This window comes from Sardina pilchardus, chromosome 21 (assembly GCF_963854185.1).
Source record: "Sardina pilchardus chromosome 21, fSarPil1.1, whole genome shotgun sequence".
Lineage (NCBI taxonomy): Eukaryota > Metazoa > Chordata > Actinopteri > Clupeiformes > Clupeidae > Sardina > Sardina pilchardus.
The window spans coordinates 22144715-22157214 of NC_085014.1; the positions used below are offsets into that span (position 1 = coordinate 22144715).

The 12500-nt window shown below is 44.0% G+C and overlaps 1 protein-coding gene across 5 annotated transcripts in view; it reads left to right on the forward strand.

The window, feature by feature from the left end:
- LOC134068337 (Kv channel-interacting protein 1) overlaps positions 1–12500 on the forward strand; it is a 60355-nt gene that overhangs the window by 10420 nt on the left and 37435 nt on the right. For 2 of the 5 annotated variants that reach the window (XM_062523854.1, XM_062523855.1), the window contains exon 4: positions 219–850. The exons of 2 other annotated variants lie outside the window; for them this stretch is intronic. In XM_062523854.1, the coding sequence (XP_062379838.1) occupies positions 763–850 (88 nt within the window). In that variant the 5' untranslated portion in view covers positions 219–762. Of the gene's footprint in view, positions 851–12500 lie in introns of all 5 variants that reach the window. One more of the 5 variants, XM_062523856.1, reaches the window with a different exon arrangement.

The window sequence follows — 12500 nt, forward strand, 5'->3', positions numbered from 1 at the left end:
GGAGTTGGAGAGGAGCCGAGGAGTATTCTGCCATTTGTCTTGTTCCTTTTTGTGTTGGAAACAAAGTTCAACTGTGACAAAAGCTATCAGCACGCCGGCGGTGACTGCTCATACCCCTGACTGTGCGCTCTCTCTCTCTCTCTCTACTTCTCTCTCTCTCTCTCTCTCTCGTCTCTCTCTGTTATCTCTCTGAGCTCTCACTCTGTTGCTCTCTCCAGCTACCCCCTCTCTCGCTCTTTCTACCGCTCTCTCTCCTTCTCTAGGGCACACATAAATTTGTCAGAGAGGAGGAGAGTGCTGCTGTGTGTGTTTGTGTGTATCAGTGCGTGTGTGTGTGTGTGTGTGTGTGTGTGTTTGTGGAACACAGACATCAAGGCAGGAGAGGAAGATTGGGACCCACACAGAGAGATCATTGTCTGAGGGCTCAGCAGACTCTCTGTTGGATTTCTGGCGACGGGCAAAGTGGAAAGAAGCATCTTTTTCTTACTCTTCCTTTTTTAAAGAAAACATTCTCCAGGGTACCTTTGTTCATCAGCCTCGTCGCTTTTTTAAAGATCACTTGTTTGGGATTTTTGCTGCCTGATCAACCAACTACTCCAGCAGCTGTTCACTATTATCGTCGGTTCGCCATCACAGACTCGTCTCTCCAGGTTTTGCCCCCCCACTACTCTGCCATCAGTGGCCCTGGCAGACATTTGAACTTTGACCTTTGTTCATCTCCGTCAGACGTTTTGCGAGCCCTCCCTCCTCCCCCAGGTCAGGATGTCGGGCTGTGCCAAGCGCTGCAAGCGGGGGATTGTGAAGTTCGCCATCTCCCTGCACAAGCTGGTGACGGGGACCCTCATCAAAGGTGAGTCTGGCATCCTGCAACGCTCTCAAGTCACGGACCTGTGTCTGTGTCTCTTGTTCAGTGTGTTCCTCAGTAACAACACACAATTAGGCCATTATGTGTCTGACTTACATTAGCACATTACTTTAAAATAGAATAGAATATAAACTTTAATTGAAATGTAATTTACTGACACTGGTACTCTTTTGGCTCTGACGAAGAAGCTGTGCTTTGCTTAGTCATTTGCTTCCAGTAAAAATGTGTAAAAAGGACTTCTGTGCACCAGCTCGTTCATTGGGTCACAAGTCACATGGCATTACCCAACATCACTTTTGATTATTTTCTGGTAAACTTGGTCTACACACAGCCACTCTGCCAGCTCTCTGTGTGTATGGGCAGTGTGTTTGTGTGTAAATATGGGATGAATTGAGTTATTGAGAAATGCTGATGTGCTCGTGCGGGGGTCAGAGGGAAAGCAAATGAACATTCAGAATCCATTTAGTTTATGTTGCCATGGTGACAGTGGATCCCTGGAATGGAACGTTCTGTCTCGCTGCCTTACGGTGCTGAGACAAGCAGCAGCCACAGCCACGGGTCAGTCAGAGTGACCCACAAATCTACCGTGCCACGTGTGTGTAGTACCCTGCACACATATTTTGTGTGTGTATGTTTGTGTGTGGGTGGGTGTGGGAGTGCTTCTGTGTGTGTTTGTTTGAGTATGTGTATGTACTGTATGTGTGTATGTGTGTGTGTGTGTGTGTGTGTGTGTGTGTGTGTGTGTGTGTGTGTGTCTGTGTCTGTGTACAGTGTGTGTGTGTGTGTGTGTGTCTTGATCTGTGTGATGCTTTAATGTTTCATCTTCTTGCAATACAACAACCAAATGAAGAGCTGTGATTTACAAGCACTGCTCTGTTTTTGTTTACTGTTTGTTGCCTACTGAGCCATTTACTTCAGCCATTTCCAATCTGTCTCCTGCTCAAACCAGCCTCCTTGTTCTCATTCCTCTGTGCATTTCCAACCAGATCCATGTAAATGTGTGGCTAAGTGGATTAGCTGCTGTAGCGGTGTGCTCAGTGCGCTGTAGGTCTAATGAGCCCCACTTCAGCGCTGTTCATTTCCCCACTGCAGGGTGACATCCCTGGGAGAAGGAGATGGATGCTCCGCTGCTCGCGCTTACAGCGCTCTGGCACTGTGTCTTCATCAGGGGGAACAGTGATCCTCTTAAAGAGTTGATGTTTTCTTTAGGCCTGAGTGTGTGAAATTGAGCGCTGGTTGTTTTATTTATTTGTGTGTGTAGCGTGTGTGTGTGTGTGTGTGTGTGTGTGTGAGAGAGAGAGAGAGAGAGAGAGAGAGAAACGGTGTGAGGGTGTGTGTCTGTCTGAGTATCGCTCTGTGTGTGTGTGTGTGTGTACTGTATGTGTGCATACCTGTGTGTTTGAAAGAGAGAGAGAGAGAAAGGGCAATAGAAAAAGGTGGAGCATCACCATTATAGTGACAGTAATTCACATTGATGTCCTGTAATAACATTAGTAGAACTGCCAGAAACACACACACACACACACACACTGGCACACACTGTCTTTTCTGTAGGGTCATTGGGTTTTACTGGAATTATTTTTTATCTACTGTACTCAGGGAAAAATGAAATGAATGAGCATGAACGGTATAAAGGGGAAAGACAAACACACACACACACACACACACACACACACACACACACACACACACACATAATATATGTAATATACAGTATATATTCCACTATATACTGTATAGTGTAATAGTGTGTTTGTGTGTTTCTATGTTTGTATGAATGCACTGCTGATGTGTGTCACTAATTGACTAATAATGTCTACTATAGGATCCATATGGACACAGGGCTGGAGACTTCTGGGAATGGGGGAGAATGTGTGTGTGTGTGTGTGTGTGTGTGTGTGTGTGTGTGTGTGTGTGTATGTGTGTGTATGTGTGTGTGTGTGTGTGTGTGTGTGTGTGTGTGTGAGTGAGTGAGAGAGAGAGAGAGAGATGGAGAGAGAGAGGGAGGGGGGAGTAGAAGAGAAAAAGGAGAGAGAGAGAGACAGAGAGAGGAAGAGAGGAAGGAGAGAGAGAGTGGGGGAATAGACTGCTTTATTACTATGATTCATTATCTCATTTCACTGAGTCTTTTGTCAGAAAGGCCAAAGCAAACATAAAGCATGTCGACTCATGGCTTGCTTATCAGCCTTGCACTTCCAAGTACATTTAACACACAAATAGACTCTTTTCATAAACCACTACAATGAGATACATAGCAATCCACAAGGACAAAGACCCTGACTGAAATATAACATGACATACTGCCACTACGTTCACAGAAAGCAAAGCACAAACATACCAAATAGCTAAGCAAAAAAAAATAAAAACACAAACACACACAGACTCATAATGTCTAGCCACAGACACACACACACACACTGCGCAACCTTCAAATGTGCTGTTGCAAGCCTATGCAAAATGGAATCTCCCACAACCAAATACATGCACACACATACGCGCGCTCATGCACACACGTACATACACACACAATCATACATATGCAAACAGACAGACAGACAGACAGACAGACAGACAGACACACTCACACACTCTCTCTCTCTCTCTCTCTCTCTTACACACATTCACACACACACACACCATTTCCTCTATGGCCCCGGGTGTAGCAGTGAGCATCAAATAGAGAGGGATCATACAAGTTCATGGAATGAGTAGTGCTCGCCTCCAGGCTTCTCTAAACACACACACGTGCCCATGCACACGCGCACACACACACACACACACACACACACACACACACACACACACACACAAGATGCAAATATATATGCATAAGAGGCCTCAGCACTTCATTTATCTCCTTTGCTCTTTCTCACTCACTCACACATCTCTCTCTTGCACTCAATTGCATATGGAACAACATCCCCATCCCCCTCCTCCACGCACACACACACACACGCACACACACACACATGCATGCACGCACGCAAACTTACAGAGACCATGTCATGAGCTCGATTTCCTTGAGGTCAACCTTAGCTAATATCGCAGAGTTCCAGCTTTGGATTTAATGCAGCAACCACTCTCTGTCTCTCCCCCTTGCCCATGTTTATGTCTATTTCCTTCCAAAATAATGTGTAATCATTCATCAATCCACTGGAATATATGACAGTCAAATGAAGTCAAATCTTCCACAATGCCTGAAAGGCGTTTCAGGACCTTGGCCAGAGACTTGGCCAAATAAGCTTGAAATTCAAAACTCAAACTTGTGAAAGACGAGATCATTGAACACCAGGATACACACACACACGCACGCATGCACGCACGCACGCACACACACACACACACACACACACACACACACACACACACACACACACACACACACACACACACACACACACACACACACACACACACACACACACACACACACACACACATACACACACACACACACACACACACACACACACACACACACACAGACAATTAAACAAAATGGGCAGAGGGAATAGATAGTGTAGCATCTGCAACTGGGGATATCAGATTAGAAAGATGATAAGACTGATATTGTGTATGGTTGTGTTTTTGAGTGTGTGTTTGTGTGTGTGAGAGAGAGCACAATTACAGAAAATGGCAAAAAATGTGGGTGTATGCATCCTATTCAGAATGACAGAGAGAGGGAGAGAGAGATAATGTGCTGTAATGTGCTGAATTACAGTATTTTTTTTAATTGTGATTAGTTTTTCAGCTCCTCTTGTATTCCTCTGGCTGATTTGTTGGATAGACTGCAGTAGAATGTTCCATCATGTTTAAGTTACACGCCAACACTGCCTCCCAGTGGTCACCCTTAGTTACAAGAAAACCTAAGATGTCACAGTCCTTTACAGCCACATATTTGTTTCTTGAAAATTAAATAATAAGCCATTAAGAAACTGTGTTGAAATCATACGCTTACCATTGTATTTCATATACACAGGAAAGGTTGACCATTAGCATGGTGGTGAGGTAGGATAGGTCTTTGGTATTATTTGCCCTCAATGGTGCCTTCCAGGCAGCGCTGCCTTCAAGGCACTACTCCCCTCAGTTTAGGGGTAGGATGAGGGTTGAGGGGGTTAGGGTTAGGAATAGGGTAAAGGCCATTGGGGGCAAAAAACACCATTGAGCGATAGGATATGGAAAGAATGACAGCTGAAATGATCAGCAATCAACTGGAAAACAATTCAGATATGACAACTGTACAATATAAAGTTTCACAACCCCTTATTCAGGTGTCAAGCAGCACGGTGTTGGTCTCAAATGAGTTTAACACTTGCAAGCTTGCAAACCAGCTTGCGAAGACTACAAACAGCCAAGTTAGCACTGATAAAACCTGCTAACATGCTAACTGGTGTTTTGTTTTTCTATGTAGTGAAAGCTCTTCTTACAGTTTCATGTTGTATGTCATCCTGGACCACACAACTGTACACAGTGCAAAGCCTGAATGGCTATGTGGAAGGTGTGTTTATCGGCTTCTTCTTGTGCCTAAATCATCCAAGTATATTTGAAGATGATAACAAAAAATGCAAATCTATTAAAACGTACCTCACTGTTGTTGCTGCACGTTGCTTTAATGGATTTAAATAAGTATGCCCTTGGTGCGTAGGGCTGCTGCATTATTCATCACACTTACCGATACTGAAGTTGTTCTTTTTACAGTCCATACTTCACCACTAGAGGTCAGTACTAATTCAGCTATACCAGAGCCATACTCCTCCGCAGTTCCACATTTTGACAGCAAGAGGGCAGTCCACAGCAATAAGCTTCCTCTTCTCATGCCAGAAAACTGAAATTTAGAGGGTTCACTCACTGTTTGTCAAAGCAGTGTTTAATAATATATAACATCAATGTCAGTACCTCAAAGCATGTTAAAATTATTTATTGTTCGAGGACAAATTGTTTGTGTAGAAATGTGTTGATATAGTTGTCTAGCGGTTTCTTTGGATGGCGATGAAAGCGTAATCATTTGGGTTTATCCATCTTTTCATAGCCCTGGCTCCCCAACACAGAAATAACTGAACATCACTGTCACTGTCATACTACTATCATACAACCCTTGTGTATATCATGACTATCTGTGGATGTGTTACACACACACATGCACAAGTGCGTGCGCGCGCGCGCACACACACACACACACACACACACAGCGCTGGAGCGAGAGATAGAGAGACAGAAGAGTGAATGGAGAGAGAGAGAGAGAGCTGTAAAGTGCAGTGACAGCAGTTCGTCTGCCTGTGGGGTGTCGCTTGCTCTGCCTTTGATGGTAAAATGATAACTCATCAGATTTCACGCCCACGGAGACAAGCCCTCTCTCCTGCGGGAACATGGCTGCCTCTCCAGCTCCCATCAATCATCCCCTCGCCGCCTGCGTCTTGTCTTTGCTTTTGTTTTCCAGACAAAGTGCCTGCCTGCTTACCTGTGTGACTTACCTGTCTGTCTCTTTGTCTGTCTGTCAGCCTTCCTGACTGAGTATCTGTCTTTATATATGTGTGTATAATACATATATTGAATATTGATATATACATTATATTAATCTGTTGGTTTGTCTTAGTTGGAAGACTGTCCTGTCTATATACTGTACATATGGGTCTGTTGGTTTGCCGTGTCAGCATGTCTCCCTGTGTCTGCGTTAATTCATGCGTCTGGCTCCGCTCATCTTTCTACTAAGAGAGATCTCATCATTGATTCCCCCGCAAGCCAGAGAGCTGGCATGAGCTGTGGCGGCGCCCTCTCATCTCCCTGGCATGCGGGCACAGGCGCTCTGACAGATGGCGCCGTGCATGGCACAAGCTCCGCGCTTTCAACTTTTTCCCGACACTCGACACAGACACAGACACACTCTCTCACATCGGCGTCCATTAATCTGCCACAGTGTCACCTGTGAGTGGCTCCACAGAGGTAAGTGGGGTGAGACCCGTGCTGGCGCGCCTGACACTTGAGGACAGTGTAAGCGCTGAAGGACGTGACCAGACAGCCCATCACTATGGGGATGCCAGCCTGTCGGTCAGTCGGTAAATCAGCCAAGCCCCTCATCTGCCCTGTGTCTGGATTAACACCTGATCACCATTTACTTAATGACATGTGCTAACCATTAGCATGTGCTTAATGACATTTGAACCCATGTCGTTTACATTGCAATCAGGAGTGTTGAGAGTCTTTACTCAACGACACATGACTCATTACTTGTGTGAAAATAATGCATACATTACTTTACTCATTTCCTCCCTGTGGAGCGTCATTTGTTACACTGCTCATTACACTACTGTACTTGTGCCTGACTTGCTGTCATCTGAGATGCATTGCTGTGGCAGTTAACAGTGGCCTATGAAGTTAAAGGGATATTCCGCCATTTTTGGAAATAAGCTCATTTCCCACCTCCCCTCGAGCAAAACAATCGATATTTACCTTTTTCCCGTTCATCCAGCCATTCTGTGAGTCTGGCGATACAACTTTTAGCTTCAGCCTAGCATAGATCATTGAATCGGATTAGACAGTTAGCTTCACGCCTGCTAGCATCATGCTTTCTAGTAATTTTCCCATTTAAAACGTGTCTCTTCTCAAGTTAGAAAGTGCAATAAGACCAACTGAAAATGAAACCTGCCGTTTTTCTAGGCTGATTTGACATGGAACTACACTCTCATCTGGCATAATAATCAAGGCAAGTTGCAACCGTACCATGGGCGCAGTGATATCACACACTACTTCCTGCTTGTTGCCTTTGGGGACTATTTTCAGATATCACTGCGCCCATGGTACGTTTGCAACTTGCCTTGATTATTACGCCAGATGAGAGTGTAGTTCCGTGTCAAATCAGCCTAGAAAAACGGCAGGTTTCATTTTCAGTTGGTCTTATTGCACTTTCTAACTTGAGAAGAGACACGTTTTAAATGGGAAAATTACCAGAAATCTTAGTCACTTGTAAGCATGATGCTAGCAGGCGAGAAGCTAACGGTCTAATCCGATTCAATGATCTATGCTAGGCTGAAGCTAAAAGTTGTATCGCCAGACTCACAGAATGGCTGGATGAACGGGAAAAAGGTAAATATCGATTGTTTTGCTCGAGGGGAGGTGGGAGATGAGCTTATTTCCAAAAATGGCGGAATATCCCTTTAAACTTCACATTTGCTCACATATCAACACAAATCCTTATCCTAATAAGGAGGAAATTGTCTTTCTTTTACACATTTTGCCAATAAAGACAACAGTATGGTTGGTGATTACTGTACAAGCCCAAAGAAGAGGGCTTACATCAGAAATCAATACTGTGTGACTTTGTAATGTACCACTAGCCAGGCATGAGTCAGACTTCACAAAGTGAATAGATTCTGGTCACTCTTGATTGGTGTTTGTTTACAAGCTTGCATGGTGATGGGTGTAGAAATAATAGGACGAGTAAAATCAATCACCCCTCTTGAAAGACCCAAAACTATCACAGGAACAGAGAGCACAGGGCAACTCATTTCACCAACATGGAATCACTGAGGAAAAGAGTTTTGAATTTGAACTAGTGTTTATGGCTGGTTGACACAACAGATGCTCATCAGAAGATCACAGTGGGCGGTTGGGGATGTTCATCTTTATTGAATTAAAATCCAGACAGTGTCCTAGGCCACAGCGAGATATTTGAATTTAATTCTGGCCACTATGGGGAGCCAGTGGAGAATAACTAGAAGAGGAGTTGCGTCCTCTTTGGCTGATTGAAGTCCAGGTGTACTGCAGCATTCTGAATCAGTTGTAATGATTTTACGACACAAGCAGGTAGACCAGCTAACAATGAATTACAATAGTCAAGTTTGGAGATAGCCATGGCCTGTACAATACGTTGTGTGGAATCTTATGTCAGATAAGGTCTGATCTAGCCTGACTCTCGCCAGACCCTTGTAGTTCCGCCATGCTCCACCAAAGGCGTTTCCCTGAGCTCCACACAAGGGTCTGGGCTCGAGGGCAATGCAAACTCCTTCAAGGGAGCAAAAAATAATGAACCAATCAGGATCGCCAGAGGGGGTTTCATAGATGTGACGTAGTGCCGAAGTGACTGTCTGATTCAAACAACAATGGCGGCACGCAGCGAGGAGTCTTGTGCTGACACTGATTCTGCTATTTCAACCGTTTTGTCGAATCTATCGAGTATTCATTCTTTAAAAGATGAACAGGCATTTATTGGTGGCAAGGATGTTTTCACTCTTCTTCCGACCAGGTTTGGCAAGAGCTTGAAGTAGCCTACCACGTCATTCAAGGTAACGGACATGTGGTTTATCAAATCACATGCAAGGATTTTTTTACAAGGCCCCGCCTTCAGAAATACATCTCTTATCGAGAAGTCCCAGACCCTTGTGTGAAGCTCAGCGAACTACAAGGATCTGGCGAGAGTCAGGTTAGGTCTGATCTGCCTAATGTTGTAAAGGATAAACGGACATGATTTTTCAACGGAGGCTACATGCTCAGATAAGTTGCATGCAGAAATCTGAAAACGATAGTTGGAAAACGAGTCCTCGGGTGGGAAGACGTTGTACGCATAGCAAACATAGTAAAATCCATGGGAGTGTAATTAGAGAAAAGCAAGGGCACTAATACTGATCCCTGAGGCACACCTGTGGTGAGGTCATGAGACGTTGACACATGTCCCTAGTACCAAGACATGCTAAAATTACGCCTCAAGTTCAAGTTCGGGTGTAGATAGATAGATAGATAGATAGATAGATACTTTATTGATCCCCAAGGGTAATTTCAAGAACAGATAGATAGAAGAAGAATGATAGAAGAATGATAGATAGAAGAATGTCATGGTTACCCACTCCTATCTGCAAATTCCCATCCACTTAGGTTAGGAACTTCCTGTCGAAGATTTTCCATTTTAGTCGTAACCTATTGTTTCCAACCAGCACCATGCGAAAGAGTATCAACAGTATTTTGTGCAGTAGGTATGTCGAAGGCCATATAATGTAGCCTAGCCTATGCTGGAAGCGACTCAGGCCACCTGGTAGTGAACAGCCAATTTTACAAATGTTTTTAAACTCTGGAATAGGTTACATCACCGGTTACATCACTGGGCTTATATAGCGACCCAAACAAAGTTTTACCCATTATCATTTAACATTGTTAGGCCATGTTTCATCATACATGCAGGTGTCTCAATTCATTCTGCTATGGTTATTGTATTTCGCAGACATTTTGGCTAAACTCAATAACTTGACTAGTCTACTTTACTACTGACATTCAAACTGAACAGGCAATGATGTTTGTCACACAATCTTTATTATCCCTGCATGACAAATTGCATTTTATCACTGCCAGTCGAATTCTCCATTGCCATGTCACCGGGCTTTCGACCATACTGTCCATTGATGTAAACATGCCAGCAGTTCCGGAGTGGTGCATGGCCAGCAACAGGTATTCTAAAAGGGACTGAATCTGGCAAGAATGGAGCTTCTAATAATGTGTTATCAGATTTTGCACCAACAGGTTCAGGGACATGTTTTGTGCAGCCCATAGGTCTATTTTGATTTGTTGAAGAAGAAGTATAATATGGAACCTTTAGCTACTCTGCAGTTTACTTTTCACTTGTAGTTATAAAGACCGGGCAACAGTTTATCAAGCAACTGATCAACTAATCATAAAATAAGAAGTTAATAAATGGTCTGTTGGTTACTAGTCAGTTTCTGCGATTTGTCTGTTCTGTCGGTTACATTAGTTCACTGTGGTCTGTCAGTCCAACAATCAATCAGTATGAGAGGGAATACGGGGTGCTTTACAACTGTCTGAGTGGCCTGAGTCTGAGTGTCTGTCCTGCATTCTGATTGGAGGGCTATGGCCCGCGACGTGAGCAGCGGCAGCCTCGGAGTTTATGACAGCTTCATTAAAACGGGGCGGCAGGCGAGTTCACACTGCCGCGAGGCCAGCACCACACTGTCCCCTTCGATCACCGCACGGCTGGCCACCTCTGCTGCTGCCACCCTCACCCTCACCACCGCCACCACTGTCACTGCAGCCTCGCGCTGACACCTCTGGAGGCTCTGGAACTTTCCGCTGCAAATGTTAACTTCTGAAGTGACAGCATTATTTAGCATTATTTAGAGGAATTTTAGAAGTGCTTTTTGTAGCTTATGTTCAAGGTGTGTTTGGTATTACAGAGTGGGAGAATATTTCAGAATAATTCATGTCTGACTATTGATGACACTATTCGGTTTTTTGCTGTTTGTGCTGTTTTGGCATATAGAGGAATTCCGATAAAGTGTGTAGTGTTCATTTGAGGAAAGAATTTGGATTAAATTATCTTCCACTGCATAATTCATGCTGGATTCACAGCTCTTACAAAACAGGGGACCTTGGAACTATAAAGGGGCTTAGGCCTACTTAGCATGCTAGCATTGGGGAATTTAAATGAAGTTCTCCAAGGCCTTCTGTCCATACCTTCAAACACATAACAACCTTGCCTGAAAAAACCTCACAAGCAGTTCCTATGTGACTGGAAAGAAAACTCCAGCATTTTTTAGATCTGGAGATCTGGATAGATCTCTGTTTATCAAGGTCACAAGTACCGGTGGCTGTAAAAAAAAATATATATATTGCTGTAACCTAGCTTGAGTTGCTGCAGTCAACTAGAGCCGTCAAGCAGCGACAGTGCTACACTCTGGGGGTATACAGTACATGTTATACATGTGGTGTACATGTATCTGCTTCGTTAAGGACATGGGGTACCTCTCATTTGGTGTTTTACACCCTCCCTTCTATCCTTGTCCTCACTGATCTAGATAAAGAATGATGGGGTGGCAACAATGGGATAGTCTATTCAGTGTTAGTTATAGATCAGTGGGAACGAGCCTCGAAGACCGAGCATCGAGGAGAGAGGAGATCGAGAGTTTGAGAGCCACCCATGGTAGTGATTTGAACCAGTTTCCTGTTGGCCAGGTAGACGTTATGCTGTGGACTTGTAGTGGACTTGTTGTCACTTTGTAGTGTAGTCCACGTGGACTTGGATGTTCGGTGATTTTAATGTGAATTTGCAATTCCTTCTTTCACAAGTGCCTCACCCCACACTTTAGAGGGCATTACAGTTGTTTATTTAGGACTTAAGTGTGTAGGCTTTCACCTTTTTTAAGCAACCCGTATTTTCCCCACATTCTGACTGCAAAGCACATGAACGCTTGCAGTCATTACTGGGAATGCTCCCATTATTCTCAGACCCCAGTACCAGTAAGTAGTCACGTATTAGCCTCAGACCCTCCCATAAGTGGTATGCTTTCTGAACATTCGTTGTAGAGGGGGTTAGCCCTTGCTTGGAACACTTCATTAGGGAATGTTTCTGATTGTAGCATCTTAATGGGCATAGACTTCCAAATCATGTTTTTATCAGGGATTCATAATGTTCCAACCTTTGCAAACTGATAATAAACCACATTAACAACTTGGCAGTAAGGGAACAACACCCTTTGCAGTAAGAGAACAATACCCTTTGCAGTAAGGGAACCTTTGCTACATACATTTTCATATTCTTCTTGCTGCAATCTTTTGATTTTCTGCCCTTGTTGCTGTTTCATTTAACTCTACTACTCTGTCATTTATGATTTGGAAACTGTAACATCATCCCCTCTGG